The following is an 18808-nucleotide window of genomic DNA, read 5'->3' as shown; positions in this document are numbered from 1 at the left end:
AGTCTCTTCTCCATATTTGTCCCTGCAGCTCTTTTAGAAAGGAACAATTCTGGGTCAGAGTTATGACTGTGGGATGGCAACCCCATCCCTCACTTGATGCCCGTCTTTCTGCTGGAGGTGGTGGGCTCTCCAAGTTCCTGTAGGGCATTTCATCTACTCAACTCCCCCATCCCCACCCCTCTGCATGAGTCCCGAGAGTCTCTCACCTACCAGGTCTCTGGTACATTCTGGAGGGTCCCTACAACTCCTACCTCCTGCAGTTGCCTGTTTCCTTTCTTTCTGCTGGCCATCGGGGCTTCAACCCTTTTCTAAACAGAGAATTTATAACAGAGGAATCTTGAATGGCTGAGAAGCACTTAGAGAAATGTTCAAATCTTTAGTGATCAGGGAAATGCAAACCAAAATGACCCCGAAATTCCACCTTACACCAATCAGAATGGCTAAGATCAAAACCTCAGGTAACAGCACATGTTGGTAAGGATGTGGAGAAAGAGGAACACTCCTCCATTGTTGGTGGGATTGCAAGCTGGTAAAAACACTCTGGAAATCAATCTCGAGATTCCTCAGAAAACTGGAAACAGATCTACCTGAAGACCCAGTTATGCTGGTCTTGAACATATACCCAAAAGATGATCCACCATACCACCAGGGCACGTGTTCCACTATGTTCACAGCAGCCTTATTTGTGATAGCCAGAAGCTGGAAACAGCCCCGATGTACCAGGACAGAAGAATGGATACAGAAAATGTAGTTCATTTACACAATGGAATACTACTCAGCTATTAAGAACGAGGATATCCTGAGTTTTGCAGGCAAATGGATAGAACTAGAAAATATCATCCTGAGTGAGGTAATTCAGACCCAAAAAGACATGCATGGTATATACTCATTAGTAAATAGATATTAGCCAAAAAAAGCACAGAATTCCCAGGATCCAATCCATGGAATTCAAAAAGGAAAAAGGTTGTCCACTTGGGAGGGAGAAGAAAGCAATCACAGGCTGGGGAAGGGAAGGAGGGTCCCAGATGGTAAAGGGGACAAGGAAGGAATGAGGGGAACATGATAAGGTATGGAAGACATCCTTTTCATATAGCACAAAGGAGATGGATAAAGACCATTAAATATCCAGGATCAATAATGGTGACAGGTCCACTAGCAATGGAAGACTGGCAATGGAACCACTACTAAAGTTAATTTCCTCTGTTTACTCTCTATATGTGTAAAGCATTAGCTTGACTGTGTTGTGTTCTCCTAACTCTGATGCAATAAATGCGCATACTATTACTGCTGCTGCTGCTGCTGCTGCTGCTGCTGCTGCTGCTGCTGATAATGATGATGATGATGATGATGATGATGTTGATGATGATGATGATAGACAATAATTGCCATTTGCTTGGATGCTTCCAGGGAGAAAGAACAGTCTTTTCAATAAAGAGTGCTAGGAAAACAAAGACTACATACAAAAATGTGAAATTGTATTCTTACACTGTACCATCTACAAAATACCTGAGATGAAAAAAGACCTAAATTTAAGAGCTAAACCTATGCAATTCATAGAGGAAAACAGAAAAATAGAAGCAACTTTCCATGTTCTCATACTTGGCACTAGTTTTCTAAATATAATAATAAAAGCAAGCAATACAAGAGAGACAGAAACACTGAACAGTAAGTTAAGGACTCTGTGCATCAAAAAGACCATCAATGAGTGAAAGGAGAGCCCACAGAATGGCAGACACATTTGCAATTCATGTGTGTGGTAACAGTTGTAAGACGTAGCAAGATGAAAACTCAATCGGGCTTAGAGGTATTGAAAAACCATTTCTGGAAGATGGTATACTGTACAAATGGCCAATAAGCAACGAAAAGATGCTTTGCATCATTATTTCTGGGGTTTGAAGAGGAGATCAAAAGCTATTTCATAGAAACTGGAATAGCTGTGCTTTTACAAAGCAATAGCAAGAGGGTCACCAAGGAAATGGAGAAATTTCCAGGACTGATTTGAACTGTACTATTCTGTTTAGCCATGTGTGTCATGAAAACTCTCACACTGCTATGGAAAATATAAACAGGCACAGTTTTTGTCAAAAGCCTATTCATTTCCTAATACACTAAACATAATTACCATCAAATGCACTTCCTTCCTAGGTAAATATGCAAAAGAAGGAAAAATGAATATCCCAATGGAAATTTAGATGCAAATGTTTTCAAATGTTCTTCCTCGAGAATGGCCCAGAGGTATAAATAATACTAATGTCCATCAATACATAAACATATAATAAAACAGCATCTACATGCCACAAGTTATTATATATGCTACAACAGGGGAAAGTAAAATAAATCAGACATAAAAAGATAAATATTACTCCATGTATGTGAAAAAGTCTGGAATTCATCCAGACAGAAAGCAAAAGGTTCTGAGCTTCGAAGAAATGCAAATGTGGAAATCAATCTCCTTTTTGAATTTCAGTTTTCATATATCACATGCATTATTATCATAACTCCTACGGACAAACGTGAGGGTCTCAAAGGTTATGGAGTGAATCTAATCTACCTATAATGGTTAATTTCATGAAGACCAAACAAACAAACAAAAAAATCAGTTCTAAAATTCCAAGTACCTAGATCACAGCTTTATGGAAGACATCAAATATAACTAATATTTGAAAAGTAAGTTCTATTCTATAATACCTCCTAAATTCTTGCCAGAGCATAAGCTTCAAATATTTAATTCATTGCTCAACCTAGGTCAAAACAAAAGAGGATAATAAACACAATAGTGAAGCCTTTGTTATAAAATAGTATAACAAAAAATATTTTACTGATCTCTAAAGTAGCCAAACTTCGGATACTTTGTTACTGACAGCAATATCTATTGTGCAGAACAAAGTAAGGAAAATCAACTATCACAATACCTATGTAAATAGAATTCATCAAAGCGCTATTGGATAAAAATTTCTTTTGTATACTGGATTTGGAAATCTATTATATTGGAACACTATAAAAACTAGTCTGATTCCAAGAAAATCACAAAACAAAATGAATTTCTAAGATATCTTTGAATATGTTTATTTTCATTCTTACAAAAAGCACTATTAGCAAACATAGGCCCTGGTTCGGTCCCCAGCTCCGAAAAAAAAAAAAAAAAAAAAAAAAAAAAAAAAAAAAAAGCACTATGATTTTTAAACATTCAAGCAGAATTTTCTCAAATAATAAATGCACAGTATGTCTTTACTGAAAGGTAAACTTGTCTTTCTTTCTTTTTTAATGTTTATTTATTAATTATTTATTTAATATATATGATTACACTGTCTCTGTCTTCAGACACACAAGAAGAGGACATCAGATTCCATTAGAGATGGTTGTGAGCCACCATGTGTTTGCCAGGAATTGAACTCAGGACCTCTAGAAGAGAAGTCCGTGCTCTTAACCACTGGGCCATCTCTCCTGCCCCTAGAATTTGTATTTCTAATTAGGTGAGAAGATATACATTCTTAGTTAGCCTTATTGAATTATTTATTACCAGCCTTCTATAAACTAATGTATTTGACTTCTCAGGCAGGAATATTTTATCCAAATCAATTCAATTTTTGAAAACCTAAAACTTAAAACAAATGCAAATGAGCTACTCTTCCTTCTCCAGACTATATCAGCAAACACACACTTATGCATTGGCAAGACGCATAGAAAGTACAGCTCAAAAGGACAGAGGCACGGCAAAGAATTTGTAGTATGAAGCTGAAAAAGTGAGGATGACAGCATACACACATATACCAACATGCATACACATATTCAGGCACACCACACATACATACATATGGAGAAAAAGGAATAAATACCCTCCACATGCCTATCTTTGAAGTTGTCAGAAAATAATTGAATACACCTCATGGAATAGTGCTGCACGAGTCACATAAGGGAGCATGCCTTGCTACTCTTTCTTTTCATATCAGTTCACTTACTTGCCTATTATAGGAAGGTACTAATCATCAGACAATACTACCAACACTGAAGGAAATCTAGTACTAGTGCTCCCCTTAAGAAGCATCCTTTGTACAAATGAGAAAACTACACAGTTTATTAAGAAATTGCTAATATAAAACTTTGAGATTATTATTTAATAGAGTATTCTTACACACTGTATATGAGAAAACTTCAGATGACTACACATATTGGCAAGGGTGTGGGGAAAGAGGAACACTCCTCTATTGCTGATGGGATTGCAAACTGGTACAACCACTCTGGAAATCAATTTGGAGGTTCCTCAGAAAATTGGAAACAGATCTCCCTGAAGACCCAGCTACACCAGTCTTGGGCATATACCCAAAATGATGCTCCACCATGCCATAGGGGCACATGTTCCACTATGTTCACATGGCCTTATTTGTGATAGCCAGAAGCTGGAAACAACCCCAATGTTCTACCACAGATGAATGGATACAGAAAATGTGGTTCTTTTACACAATGGAATACTACCTCAGCTATTAAGAAAGAGGACATGCTGAATTTTGCAAGCAAATGGATGAAACTAGAGAATATCCTGAATGAGGTAACCCAGACCCAAAAGGATATGCATGGTTATTTTCTCACTAATAAGTGGACATTAGCCAAAAAGAAAAAGTACAGAATACCCAAGATACAGTCCACAGAACTCAAAAAGGTCAACAGCTGAAGGGCTCAAAGTGAGGGTGCCACAGTCCCACTTAGGAGCGAGAAGAAAGCAACCACAAGAGGGGAGGAAGGGAGGAATCTGGGAGAGAAAAGGGGTGGGATCAGGGGTTGGGGGAGAGGGGAACATGGTCTGGCATTGGGTCAGGGAAAGAACTGAAGCCCTGAGGATCAGCAGAACGAATGGGAACAGGCAACCTCTGGAGGAAGGAGGTTGGGAGAACCCTCCAGAATGTACCAGACACCTGGGAGGTGAGAGACTGTCAGGACTCAAAGAGAGGCTAGATGAGATGCCCTGCAGTGGGGAGAAATAACTTGCAGAGCCCACTTCCAAGAAAAAGACAGGGCATCAAGTGAGGGATGGGGTTGGTATTCCACAGTCAAAACTTGGACCCATAATTGTTCCTGTTTAAAAGAATTACAGGGACAAATATGGAGAAGAGCCCAAGGAAAAGAAGGTCGAGCGACAGGACCAAAGGGGGATCCAGCTCAGGGGAGGTCCCAAGGCCTGACACCATTACTGAGGCTAAGGAGCATTCACAAAAAGGGACCTATCATAGCTGCCTTCAAAAAGACACAACATGGTTGGGGATTTAGCTCAGAGGTAGAGCGCTGGCCTAGGAAGTGCAAGGCCGTGGGTTGGGTCCCCAGCTCCGAAAAAAAAAAAAAAAAAAAAAAAAAAAAAAAAAAAGAAAGACACAACATGTTGCTGAAAGAGTCAGATGCAGATATGTGCACCCAACCAATGGACAGAAGCTGATGACCCCTCTCGTTGAATTAGGGAAAAGCCAGAGGAAGCTGAGGAGAAGGATGACCCTGTAAAGGGACCAGCAGTCTCAATTAACTTGGACCCCTGAGATCTCTCAGACACTGGATCACCAACCAGGCAGCACACACTGGCTGATATAAAGCCCCCAACACAGACACAGGAAAGGACTCCCAGGTCTGGGTTCAGTCAGAGAATATGAACCTAACACTCAAAGAGACTGGAGGCCCAGGGAGTTTAGAGGTCTGGTGGTGTGGGGAGTAGGGACATCCTTGTGGAAACTGGGAGGGAATGGGAGGGTATAGGATGTGGAACAGTCAGAAGGTGGACCAGGAGGAAAATAAAATCTGGAGTGTAAACAAACAAACAAACAAACAAACAAACAAATGAAAGAAAATCTTTTAAAAATGTAAACTGATAAAAGCATTCAAAAATTACTCAAGAGCTTAAGAAATAAAAGAACTAGACAGTAACGTAAAGTTACCTGAGGTACAAATGTTAATTATAAAGAAGCTATTTCAGATGATATCAATTCAGAGAAGTAAGATAACGCAACACATTAGGTGCAATAGTAGTAAGAGAAATACACATAATGAAGCATCTCAAGTGGGACCTGCAGGTGTTTCATTGTCTCACACGCTCTGAGGGAGCTTCAGGATGCAGAGAAACTAGACAATCTTCAATATTCATACAATGAAAAAGTATCTTTAAGAAGCTTCTCTCTATATTCTCTCTATATGCCTTTAGGATAACACTTCATGAGATCATGGAGAACAAAGAAAGCAGCATCCAAAATCATATACAAGTCAATCATTTTAAAGTCAAAAGCATTATAGATGCCAGAACATGGAGAAGGAAAGTTTTCTTAGACAAAGAAGTCAGTCATTGCTAATATCCACAAGGAAAGTCAGCGCATGGATCTTTTTTTTGATTGTATATTAATGAACCAGAAAAACAATGTTAAGCAACAAGGTAGCTCAATCGAATTATGTGGTCAGGAAAGGCTAGTTATGATCTCCACATCCACGTAAAAAGCCAGGCCAGGCATGGCTGAATACTCCTATAATCCCAGCCAGGCAGGGTAGGCAGTGGTGGATTGATGTGAAAGTATCAATTATTTTCCCATTCTGTAAGTTACACAGGAGGAGAACTGATCTGGACAGCAAACCTTGATAAATCTCTAACTCCGAGGTCTCAAAAAGAATAGTAAGAACAACTGAGAAAGACACCTGATTCCAACTTCTGTAGTCCCATGTGTACACACACACACACACACACACACACACACACACACACACACACACACACAAATAGCCTCCAAAATCATTCTCTTCAGACAGAAAATCCATCTAGTTATTCATCAATTTTAAGAGATTTTTTTAAATAACTCAAAATAAAAGCAGGTGTAAACAATGAAGGAAAAGAAAATAAGATGCACATACACAGTAAATAAAGACTGGTGTTCAATTTTAACCCATCACATGCATATACACAATAAATAAAGACTGGTGTTCAATTTTAACCCATCACGTGCACATACACTGTAAATAAAGACTGGTGTTTAATTTTAACCCATCGCTAAAGTTCTTGAATCCTATTTAACAAAGTCTTTTCCTCTGTCAAATAGGAGTAGATTTTTGGATAAAACGCTTCAAAATAAGGATCTGACTTTATTTTTGGAATTTGATGAGGAAATATCATTTATTAAATATATTATAATTGTCGGATGTTCCTAATTTGTCTTCCTATCATTGTAACAAAGTTTGTAAAAAAAGAAAATCTCAAAAGAATTAAGGCATCAATTATTTTCCCATTCTGCAAGTTACACAGGAGGAGGTGAATTATTAAGAGGAACAATAAAGCTATACTTGCATTTGGTAACACAAAGAAAAGCTTACAAATGAGACGTCTCATTAGTTTGAGCAGATGGATCAAAATTAAAGGCTGAATCGCCAACTTTTAATTTCCCAGTAGCCAAGAAGAGCTTGAAGTCCTGCAGAGTAGGAATGTCGAAAATCAACGGGAAAAGGTTTTCTCCATCTGTCAGAACACATGCCTGAGTGGAACACAACTGCCTCCTACCGTTGTCAATGCTTTTACGGCACAGCGACACAGAAAGTCTATTAAGTACATGAATGCACACATACTTAGATGACTGGGGTACTGAAGCCACAGAATAAAGCATGGACAGGGAGTATAAAGAATGGGGATCTTCTTTTTTCTAATTTACTTAAACAGGAAAATTTAAGAAGAAAATGTTAATTATTTAGCAGGAACACCTCTTTGTTGCCTAAGAGTCATCGACCTTAAAAAAAAAAAACCTGCCTCAGTTTCTACCTTAATACTGATCTGAAAAGTAACTGCTCTAATAAAATCAAAGTGCTGAGAGAAACCAAACCACCAGACAATCTCAAAGAAAGGAAACAAATCAAGTTAGATGTATTCAATGAAGTGTGGTTTGTTTGTTTCTCACTATTGCCTCAAACTTGGAAATGCAGGAGGCATGAGGTTGACACAGGGAACATCAATTAGTTATCTTGGCCTAGAAAAGACTGGCTAACATATCTATTACTACTGCATAATAACTGACAAGTTACACTTAAAGGGAAAAATACAATTAAAATTTAGATGTTTCCTTACTAACAAAGGTATATTCATTGAATAAGCTGGCTGTTCAATGATGTGCTCGTGTGTCAGAGCTCCAGGAACAAATCTCACAATATAACAATATATACAGATCCATAAATAAACCCACAACCTATAACTTACTATGCTTACACACACAACCAAAGTTTTAGGTAGAAAGTCTCTAAAAGCACATACAGTTACACTTTTCAATCAGGGGAAGTGGGCAGAATTGAGGAATGTGTTTGTCCACTTTTTAGAAAAGGTTGAACTACAGGTTCTTCATTTTTCACAGACAGACATATCCAAACCCATGCATTTAAAACTATCATTTGGAGTTTCATACACAGACAGCTGGAGACAATAGAGACACTAACTTCAACCTTAACCATGAGTAAAAAACAGATTTAGTAACTCTACTGAACAGCAACTGTACAGTACTGTTCTTTGCTGACCTTCTGAAATTACTGATATAACAGTGCACAGTCAAGGTGTCTCTTAAGGAAAAAGAAGGACTAAAATGACAAGCCAAGCATTTTAATGGAATCAAGTATTGCTGAACCTGTGAAATTGACAACTCCAGCTTTCAAAATAAAAGGCTTGCTTTCTAAATACCCACAGTGCAACCCTCAGTGTAGCCACACTGCAGTGGCATTCAGCATTCAGCTGCCACTTCGAAAGCTAAGTCATCACAGATCAACTTACAAATACAAGAATTAAATGGACAAATCCTTTCAAAAGACAGATACAATGAAAAATTTGCTTTGGGCACTTTCCCCATTGGAATTCCTATAGTACAGAAAACACAAAGAAGTGAAAAGAATGGAGCTCTCCAGTTATGTTACAAAAGAACCCTCAGCTGTATTCTGACTGGTTTAGTGTAAGAAGCTATAATCTTCCCAGGAGAATGTTTATAATATGAAAGCACTGGCTTAAAGGCAAATGTCAACCAACAGGAAAAGTTCCAGTGTATTCCTATTTCTGGTCTTCTTCATGCTACTAGCAACATACTGTCTACAAGGACAAGACAATCACAATCAAACTGCAATTACGGCAAAGTTTATGAAGATGCCGTGTCAGCAAATCTTTCTCAGTATGTCTCTCCTACTGAACAAAATTCTGTAGGAACACTGCACAAAACATACTAAAAACAATATGCAGATTGAAGACTTTTAGGTAGGACATACATTTAATGATATTATTTTTATTTATGGGCCTGTCATATTTTTTCAACAATTAAAACACAATAGATTAAAAAGATCAAGAAAAATTACAGGGAATTTAAGGCCATGAGATGAACTAAAAATGTGAACATACAGATGATACAAGCAAGTCTGTAGTAAATAGTGATTATTTTAAGTCCACATATATAGATGTGTTTATATGCATATAAACATGCCAAAGGATCTCAAAGTCACAGGCTGAAACAAAAAATTTGGAAGAAACATTGTCTAATAAAAGTGCGTAAATGTCCAAACCAAAGTCTAAGAGTATAGTACACAATGCACCAATCAAAAGGAAAAAAATTCTTATAACACCACTTTGTCTTATATGCCAAAAAACTGAAAAAAAAAAATTAAGTGGCAAGAAAACGTTATATCACAACCTTACACCAACATTCCTTAAAGGGAATTTCATTCTTCTTTAAGTTTCAGGATCTTTTACACCTCAGGTTTGTTGTTACCACAAAATGTCGCTATTTATTTGGAAAACACAAGGTCCAACCAACATGACAAATTGTAGCAGGTCTTCTGATTGCATTTTAGGGAATGGATTAATAAAAACTTATGCAGAAAAGTAGCAAGAAAATAAATGAAAATAAAATGATTAAATTATCAATAAAGGAAATAATAATTGAAAATTAGCTATTGAGCTAATTAACAATAACTGTGCCAGTTAATCTTCATAGTCAAACTGACTAGACTTGGAATCACCGTGATTCACACATCTAGGATGTCACATTCAGAGATGTTTAAAGTGTAGTGGGAAGATCTACCCCAGATGTTGGAGGAAACTATCCCATGCTCTAAGGCTCTCTGAATAAAAGAGGAGAAAGGAGAAAGCCAGAAAACTATGACCCTTCCTCTTTCTCTGTTCTCTGGTTGATAATGTGAATGAACCAAATACCTCTGCCATATCTTTGATATTACAGACTGCATTCCTTCGAGCTTTCTGACAGAAAAATATCCTTCTATCCTTAAGTTGCATTTGGTTAGGTATTTACCTATCCCATCTCAGCTATGAGATCGATAAGTAATATAACAACAAAGTGGAATGTTATCAACAGAAACTTCTGTACTTCAGTCATCGTGCTATTTTTAATTAACTATATGCTCTGGAAAAACTGCTTAATACATACGAGGCTCATTTTTCCCTGTATCAAAAAGAAGTATTTAGGTACACTGTCAGATTAAAAGTCTAAGTAGATTGGCATGGCATCTGAAAATTAGAACCGAAGTAGACTTTCTCTTTCCTGCAGACAATGAAGCTGTGAAAACCATGCAGATACATTTAAAATCTTTATTATTCTTTAAGCATGAGTGCACAACATTTATAATTACAATTTAATAACGGACTGTCGCTGATAAAAAAATTAACCTGCAAGTATGAAAGAATGAAAGACTAGTAGAAGCTAGGGAGATGGTTTGGTGATGAAAGCTCTCGTTTGGTAAGAAAGAGGACCAAGAGTTCACATCCCTAGGACCTGTATAAATACTGAGTTAAGTATGGTGGCCCACCTGCAATTCTAGTCTCAGAAGGAGGAGACAGGAATCCACCAAACAAGGTGACAACAGACTCACCTGAGAGTTTTGATTGAGACCCAGTCTCAAAGAGTAAGGTAAAAGGGAGGACGAGGGAAAATTTTCATCACATCAACCTTAGAATTCCTCACACATGTGCACACTTGCATGTGCACCGGCTCACCATACTCATGTGAACACACATACACACATGTATACACACTCTCACAAAGATATGAAAAGAAAACACATGAGTGGTATATGATTATCACTATATTAAGATGGTAAAATAGTAGCAAACTATGCCAATATTATGAAATAAACAAGAATATACAAAATATGTACAAATAAAAAATAAATTTGAAGAAATCTTAATAAACATCTCATTGCTAATCATTCAAAAACAGGTACTGTGAGTATTCACCCTAAACCTGCTCCTAGAGGCCAGCTGCCTAGAGGATCATAGCTAGCCCATTCTAACTCTTGTTTGAGGTAGCACAGATCTAGACATGATTTCAGATATCAGCTTGTTTTCAAACAGCAACAGCACTTTACGCAATCACCATAGAACAATTTCAGCTACACACCAATGTAGACAGCAACTTGGCTTTCACACATTCAAGAAGAAATGGCAGTGATGGATGTCATGGCATGAACCCCAAAGGGGGATAGGTCCAGTGTCTCCCTTTACAGTGTACAGCCTCACTCCTAGGTTCCTTGTGCTTGAGAATCAACAGCACCTGGTAACCCAATGGCTGCCCTGAGATGTCCTGGCCAAGTCTTTTCCTCCTAACTAGGCACCATTACCAGAATAAAAGCCTGTCCTCAGGAACTTCTGCTTTGAGAAGTAAAGTAGTAAGTGAATTTACACTGAAAAAAAGTAGTTGGTGGTAAGATTTCATCTCTAATCATTATCTATCCACCTCTTTAAAATGGATTAAAATAGAATGTCCTAACATTGTATAATTTGTATATTTGGCAAAATGATCTGTTTTAATGAGAAGCATTTCTCTGTTTCATAATAATGTAGAAAATACAATCAGCTTCATTGCAAAATGATGTGCGATTCCTTATCCAAGAGCTCTGTATCACAGATTTAACAAACTGCTTATAAGAGATATTTTTAATAACTGCAACCCTCCCAAACCTTCTAGCTGCAGTGAATACATAAAGCCTTTCTACCGTAGCTTTATTCTGTAGACAATAAAGGACAATTATTTACAGATTATCATGCAATAGATATTGTAAGAAATCTAGAGAAAAGTGTGTGGGAAGATGTCCGCAGATTATATGCAAATAACAATGCCATTTTAGATTAAAGCCTTGAAAACCTTGGAATTCTAGTATCTGTTCGGGCGGGTGTCTAGAATCAAACCTGCAAAGATGTCAAGGAGACTACCAATTATCTGGCCAGTAAGTGCTAAATATAGATAGATAGATAGATAGATAGATAGATAGATAGATAGATAGATAGATAGATAGATAGATAGATAGATAGATAGATAGACATTTAGACAGACAGACAGACAGATGTAGATATAGTGATAAAAGACTATGAACAACAGCAACGTGGGGAGGGAAGGGTTTATCTGGCTTATACCTCCAAGTTACAGTCTATCAGTGAGGAAAGTCAGTGAAGGAACTAAGGCTGAAACCATAGTGGAAACTGCCCTTTGCTGGCTTGCTCCTGAGCTCATGTACACTGTATATTTCACAGTGATATGCTTGTATTTCTACTTCTAGTATTTAAAGCAATATTTGAACCTTTCATTTATAATGAAGTCTACCATATACTGATGAAAGTAGTCTTGTGTTGCAATAACAGCCAAACACAACTAAAAGCTCTATGTAAAATTTTACTAATCCACAGCTCTAAATAGATGCAGACTCAGGAGTCAACACATTAAATGACAAGAGAACCCAATGTATCACTGTTTTGTCCAGGACCTCATTTTCATCTGTCAGCTATGAGTAACATACACATCTCATTAGATACCAAGATAATTTAATAAATGTAAGATAAGGTTTTATCATTTTCAGGTTTTAATAAAAAGATACAAAAGGTATTAATTTAAAATAACCAGGGCTTCTTGATTTTAAGCAGTATTGATAAAAGTAAATTTAATAGTTAAAAATAGAGAACTGAGTAATTTGTCTCCCACTCAGGTAACCCTGGGTTAGATCCCTAGGAAGTAAGGCAATGCCTGTGATTCAGTGAGAGGTAATGACGAGAAGGATCAGAAAGAAATACAAGGGCATCCTTAGCTACATGAGACCTTGTCTCAAAAAAGATAAAAAGCAAAATAAGGTAATGAATAAGGAAATGTGGATCCCCAAATAAAATGAATGAACTAAGTTTAAACAATCAACAAAATTCTCAATACTTCATTCTATTAAATTCAGTAGAAAAACACATTTTGATACTCCTTCTTTAAGAAAGACAACTTGCTCCAAGGGTGTTCCCTGGCTGGAATAAGTCTCAGGTCTAGGTTAGTTCTGACTCATGTCATATACATAGACATCTCATTCTGACTCAGGCTCTGGGAAAAAGCTTCTTCTGTACACAAAACTATGCTTTTCTTTTTGAAACAGACCAAGATAACTGCAGAAAACCACGACCAATCAATCAAAACAGCAGAGCTGTGGAGCTCAATGTCAATGGATACATTTCCACATCTACAAAACCTTCCAGCACCAATGGCTCAGGAAACGTTGCAGAAGGCAGGGAAGAAAGACTGTAAGAGTCAGAGGAACCAGGGATTTTGCTATGAGGTTGTGTCTCCTGGTAACCTAAGATGCTATACCCACAAAACTATATCATCATGACCGCCTACACATGAGCTGAGTGTAACCCCAATGGTCACATTGTAGTAGACAGGGAAAAGCTGATGAGGCCTCAACACTGCACATCACTACTGGCAACTAAGGAAGGCTGAGAGTGAGAGAAGGAGTCTGCCCCAGGGAAGAGCACACCAACTGACTGAAAACATACACACCAGAAACATCACACAGACTTACGAGAATTTTGTCTGTGCACACACATAAACATATGTAATAATAAATAATGAAAAGAGGCTATGGCTCTGAAGATGGGCAGGAAGGGATTTATGAGAAGGGTTGGAGGGAAGACAGAAAAGACAGACAGGTTGTAATTACATTACCGTCTCAAAAAACAAAGTTCTCTACAAGTTTTAAAATCATGAAAAGCTAAGAGTAGAGCTATTAAAATATTTTGAAAAATTAATAAAGTCTTTCTTCATTGTACATTTTTACCAATGGTTTTGTGTTGTCTAATGAAAATACTGAATAGATACGGTGACCCTCTTAAACATAAAAATCACAAAGACTCAGATAAAAACAGCTCACAAGTCACAAAAGTACGACCTAAATAAATAAATTTTACTCTTCTAGAAAAATTACACAGCTGTGTATGAGTGGACAAACCTGATATCCAAACTCACAAGAAACTGAGTTTGAGGCCACCCAGGACTACATAGAGAAGCATGTCTCTAAAAATAATCAATCAAATCAAATCAATCAATCTTTACCAAAGACCAGCCCAAGAACAACCAAAATAGAAAACAGTTAACTTTTTAAAGTTGTTTTATCATTCCACCTTTTCCTTAAAGACTTTTGGTTCTATGGGGATGTTAATAAAAACAAACTATTTAAATCTTTTCTCCCCACCGCACCTGGCCAGGGATGGAATTAAGTGTCTCAAATGCACTGGTCTACCATCGAGTGCATCCCAGACCTGAACTGCTCAACTTCCAAACACAATTAAACAATACAAAATTGATTAAATACATTTGAAATATACTTAATGAAAATAGTAAAAGGAACATCATGAAACACCTTAATAATATTTAAAAATATAAATAGAATAGAGTTTTTAGGTTGTTCTGTTTAATAGATTCAAGGAAACAAAAACATAAAGGACAACCTTGTTTTAAAATACTTAATAAAAAAAATGGCAAACAAAATACTGTGACTTACCAATATCAGGATATCAATAACGCTTAAGAATATTTACACGATTCATTACTTAAATGATTCATATAGCTACCCATTAAACTACAACAGTTATGGAATAAAGTCAAAATTCAGGAACAGTAAAGTTTGAAAAAGTCTGCAGTTTTTCATTAAGCATTTCCTAGAAAGGAGCTCGGTGTACCTGGTGTCCAGCCTTTACTTGCTTCAGAACGCTTTCGTAGCACACTTCATCCATGTTATTTAACTGCTGCATCTTAAAGATTTTAAAACATGATATTATAAAGTTAGACAATAAAACAACAAATGAAACTTTGTCAACTACAGAACAAAACCTTTCAGACTAACTAGAGCAGAGAAGCAACAAAAGAAAGTCTCTAACACAGAACGAACAAAATGAAAACAAAGTACTTCAAGCACAGTTTCCAAGTACCAAGAGCACAAGGCTAATTTTTAAAAGTAGTGTCTAGTTTTAAAAGCTAGAGAAGTGTTAATGTTAGAAGACATTTAAAGTACTCTACTTTTCCAAAGAACCTCATTCCTCAGCCTATCCTTTTTTCCTATCTCATTGCACGAACCACAGTGCTCCCATATTTCTGAAAATCTAGAGAACACAGGTTGACTAACAAAGAATAATCTAAAAAAGAAATTAATTTGCTGCATAAATTAATTCAGTAACACTTTTAACTCGGAAAACTTGTAATTAATAATGAGATAATCTATTGCTAAGTAGGACAAGATACTCACAGGATCTGAAAAGCAATTACAGTGTCTTCCATCCCCATGTTAAATACCAACATTTTCACAGTACTCTGGATCTGGTTCATTTTTTATTGTAAACACCATCTTACGATTTCTAATAATTTTAGGTAACATATCTTCCATTTTGACTGAAATTTCTAGTAACCGATATAAAACAACTTAACAATGATGTGATGAAATTTTCATAGTTACCAACAATGTATTTCAAATTAATATAAACTCTAGTAAGATCTAATAATATAAAAATTGGTAATTATAAGAAACATAATTTATTTTCCACAATACAGTATGTAAATTACTTTAATTGCCAAACTTCAAACCTCTAAAAACATTGCATCACTTCTCCATCCAACATTTGCTAAAATATAATACTACCATAGTGATATGGAAAACACTTTAAATTTAATTGCCTTTAAGTGATCTACATAATATAGTTAAAAAAATTAAGATTTAAAATGGCTTACATGCATTTGAAATACTTTAAAACATCTGTAATAACCATCTTCTATAATTTAAGCTACAAATCTGGAAAAATCTATTGATGACACACTGAAATGAACTAAATAATAAGCTATATCAAGGAATGCTAGGAAAACACAAAGTAAGTATTAATTGGACCCCAAATCAGAAAGCTAATTATGTATGTCACAATTATTACCATGACATAAACTATACTTTTTCTTCTCTAAATCTAAAAAGGAACGCTGGAGTTTTTGATCTTAGCCATTCTGACTGGTGTGAGGTAGAATCTCAGTGTTGCTTTGATTTGCATTTCCCTTATGAATAAAGATGTTGAACATTTCCTTAGGTGCTTCTCAGAGATTCGACATTACTCAGCTGAGAATTCTTTGTATAGCACTGAACCCCATGTTTTTTTCAGACAAATCAAACATTTTTTTTAGAAAAACAAAGGTTACTCTAGAAAATACTGAACTGAAATGGAATTGATTTCTTTAAAGTCATAGTAAAACATATACACACTGCTTTTACAATGAGCCAGTTTTATTTATCTCCGTTTGACATTTAGGAGTATTAAAATTCTTGGTGATTATGATATTTTTTTATTATTTTTTTTTATTAACTTGAGTATTTCTTATTTACAAGTCGAATGTTATTCCCTTTCCCAGTTTCCGGGGCAAAACATCCCCCCAATCCTCCCCCTCCCCTGCTTTATGGGTGTTCCCCTTCACATCCTCCCCCCATTGCTGCCCTCCCCCCAACAGTCTAGTTCACTGGGGGTTCAGTCTTAGCAGGACCCAGGGCTTACCCTTCCACTGGTGATCTTACTAGGATATTCATTGCTACCCATGAGGTCAGAGTCCAGGGTCAGTCCATGTATAGTCTTTAGGTAGTGGCTTAGTCCCTGGAAGCTCTGGTTGCTTGGCATTGTTGTTCATAAGGGGTCTCGAGCCCCTTCAAGCTCTTCCAGTTCTTTCTCTAATTCCTTCAACGGGTTCCCATTCTCAGTTCAGTAGTTTGCTGCTGGCATTCGCCTCTGTATTTGCTGTACTCTGGCTGTGTCTCTCAGGAGAGATCTACATCCGGCTCCTGTCGGTCTGCACTTCTTTGCTTCATCCATCTTGTCTAATTGGGTGGCTGTATATGTATGGGTCACATGTGGGGCAGGCTCTGAATGGGTGTTCCTTCTGTGTCTGTTTTAATCTTTGCCTCTCTATTCCCTGCCAAGAGTATTCTTGTTCCCCTTTTAAGGAAGGAGTGAAGCATTCACATTTTGATCATCTGTCTTGAGTTGCATGTGTTCTAGGCACCTAGGGTAATTCAAGCATTTGGGCTAATAGCCACTTATCAATGAGTGCATACCATGTGTGTTTTTCTGTGATTGGGTTACCTCACTCAGGATGATATTTTCCAGTTCCAACCATTTGTCTATGAATTTCATAAAGGCATTGTTTTTGATAGCTGAGTAATATTCCATTGTGTAGATGTACCACATTTTCTGTATCCATTCCTCTGTTGAAGGGCATCTGGGTTCTTTCCAGCTTCTGGCTATTATAAATAAGGCTTCGATGAACATAGTGGAGCACGTGTCTTTTTTATATGTTGGGGCACCTTGTGGGTATATGCCCAAGAGAGGTATAGCTGGATCCTCAGGTAGTTCAATGTCCAATTTTCTGAGGAACCTCCAGACTGATTTCCAGAATGGTTTTACCAGTCTGCAATCCCACCAACAATGGAGGAGTGTTCCTCTTTCTCCACATCCTTGCCAGCAACTGTTGTCACCTGAGTTTTTGATTTTAGCCATTCTGACTGGTGTGAGGTGGAATCTCAGGGTTGTTTTGATTTGCATTTCCCTTATGACTAAAGATGTTGAACATTTCTTTAGGTGTTTCTCAGCCATTCAACACTTCTCAGCTGTGAATTCTTTGTTTAGGTTAGGGTAGGGTTATTTGTCTCTGCAGTCTAACTTCATGAGTTCTTTTTACATTTTGGATATAAGTCCTTTATCAGTTTCAGCATTGGTAAAGATATTTTCCAAATCTGTTGGCTACTGTTTTGTCCTAACAACAGTGTGTTTTGCCTTACAGAAGCTTTGTAGTTTTATGAGATTCCATTTGTCGATTCTTGATCTTAGAGCATAAGCCATTGCTGTTTTGTTCAGGAAAATTTCCCCAGTGCCCATGTACTCGAGATGCTTCCCCACATTTTCTTCTATTAATTTGAGTGTATGTGGTTTGATATGGAGGTCCTGGATCCACTTGGACTTAAGCTTTGTACAGGGTGATAAGCATGGATCGATCTGCATTCATATACATGCTGACCTCCAGTTGAACCAGTACCATTTGCTGAAAATGCTATCTTTTTTCCATTTGATGGTTTTTGCTCCTTTGTCAAAAATCAAGTGAACATGGATGTGTGGGTTCATTTCTGGATTTTCAATTCAATTCCACTGGTCTATCTGCCTGTCTCTGTACCAATACCATACAATTTTTTTTTAAATTACTATTGCTCTGTAATCTGCTTGAGTTCAGAGATAGTGAATCCCCTAGAAGTCCATTTATTGTTGAGGATAGTTTTAGCTATCCTGGGTTTTTTGTTATTCCAGATGAATTTGGAAATTGTTCTGTCTAACTCTATGAAGAATTGTATTGGAATATTGATGGGGATGGCATTGAATCTGTAAATCGCTTTTGGTAAAATGGCCATGTTTACTATATATTGATCCTGCCAACCCATGAGCATGGGAGAAATTTCCACCTTCTGATCTTCCTCAATTTCTTTCTTTAGAGGCTTGAAGTTC

The 18808-nt window shown here is 37.0% G+C and overlaps 1 protein-coding gene across 1 annotated transcript in view; it reads right to left on the bottom strand.

Annotated features, from left to right (window-relative positions):
* Ascc3 (activating signal cointegrator 1 complex subunit 3) overlaps window positions 1-18808 on the bottom strand; it is a 274305-nt gene that overhangs the window by 161572 nt on the left and 93925 nt on the right. Inside the window, exon 15 of the mRNA XM_032888665.1 lies at window positions 14972-15043. Coding sequence (XP_032744556.1) covers window positions 14972-15043 — 72 coding nt within the window. The remainder of the gene's footprint in view (window positions 1-14971; window positions 15044-18808) is intronic.

The sequence above is a fragment of the Rattus rattus genome, chromosome 18, assembly GCF_011064425.1.
Source record: "Rattus rattus isolate New Zealand chromosome 18, Rrattus_CSIRO_v1, whole genome shotgun sequence".
In the NCBI taxonomy this organism is placed as follows: Eukaryota; Metazoa; Chordata; class Mammalia; order Rodentia; family Muridae; genus Rattus; species Rattus rattus.
The sequence above is the reverse complement of the archived record's forward strand: the minus strand, read 5'-3'. Positions and strand labels throughout refer to the sequence as shown.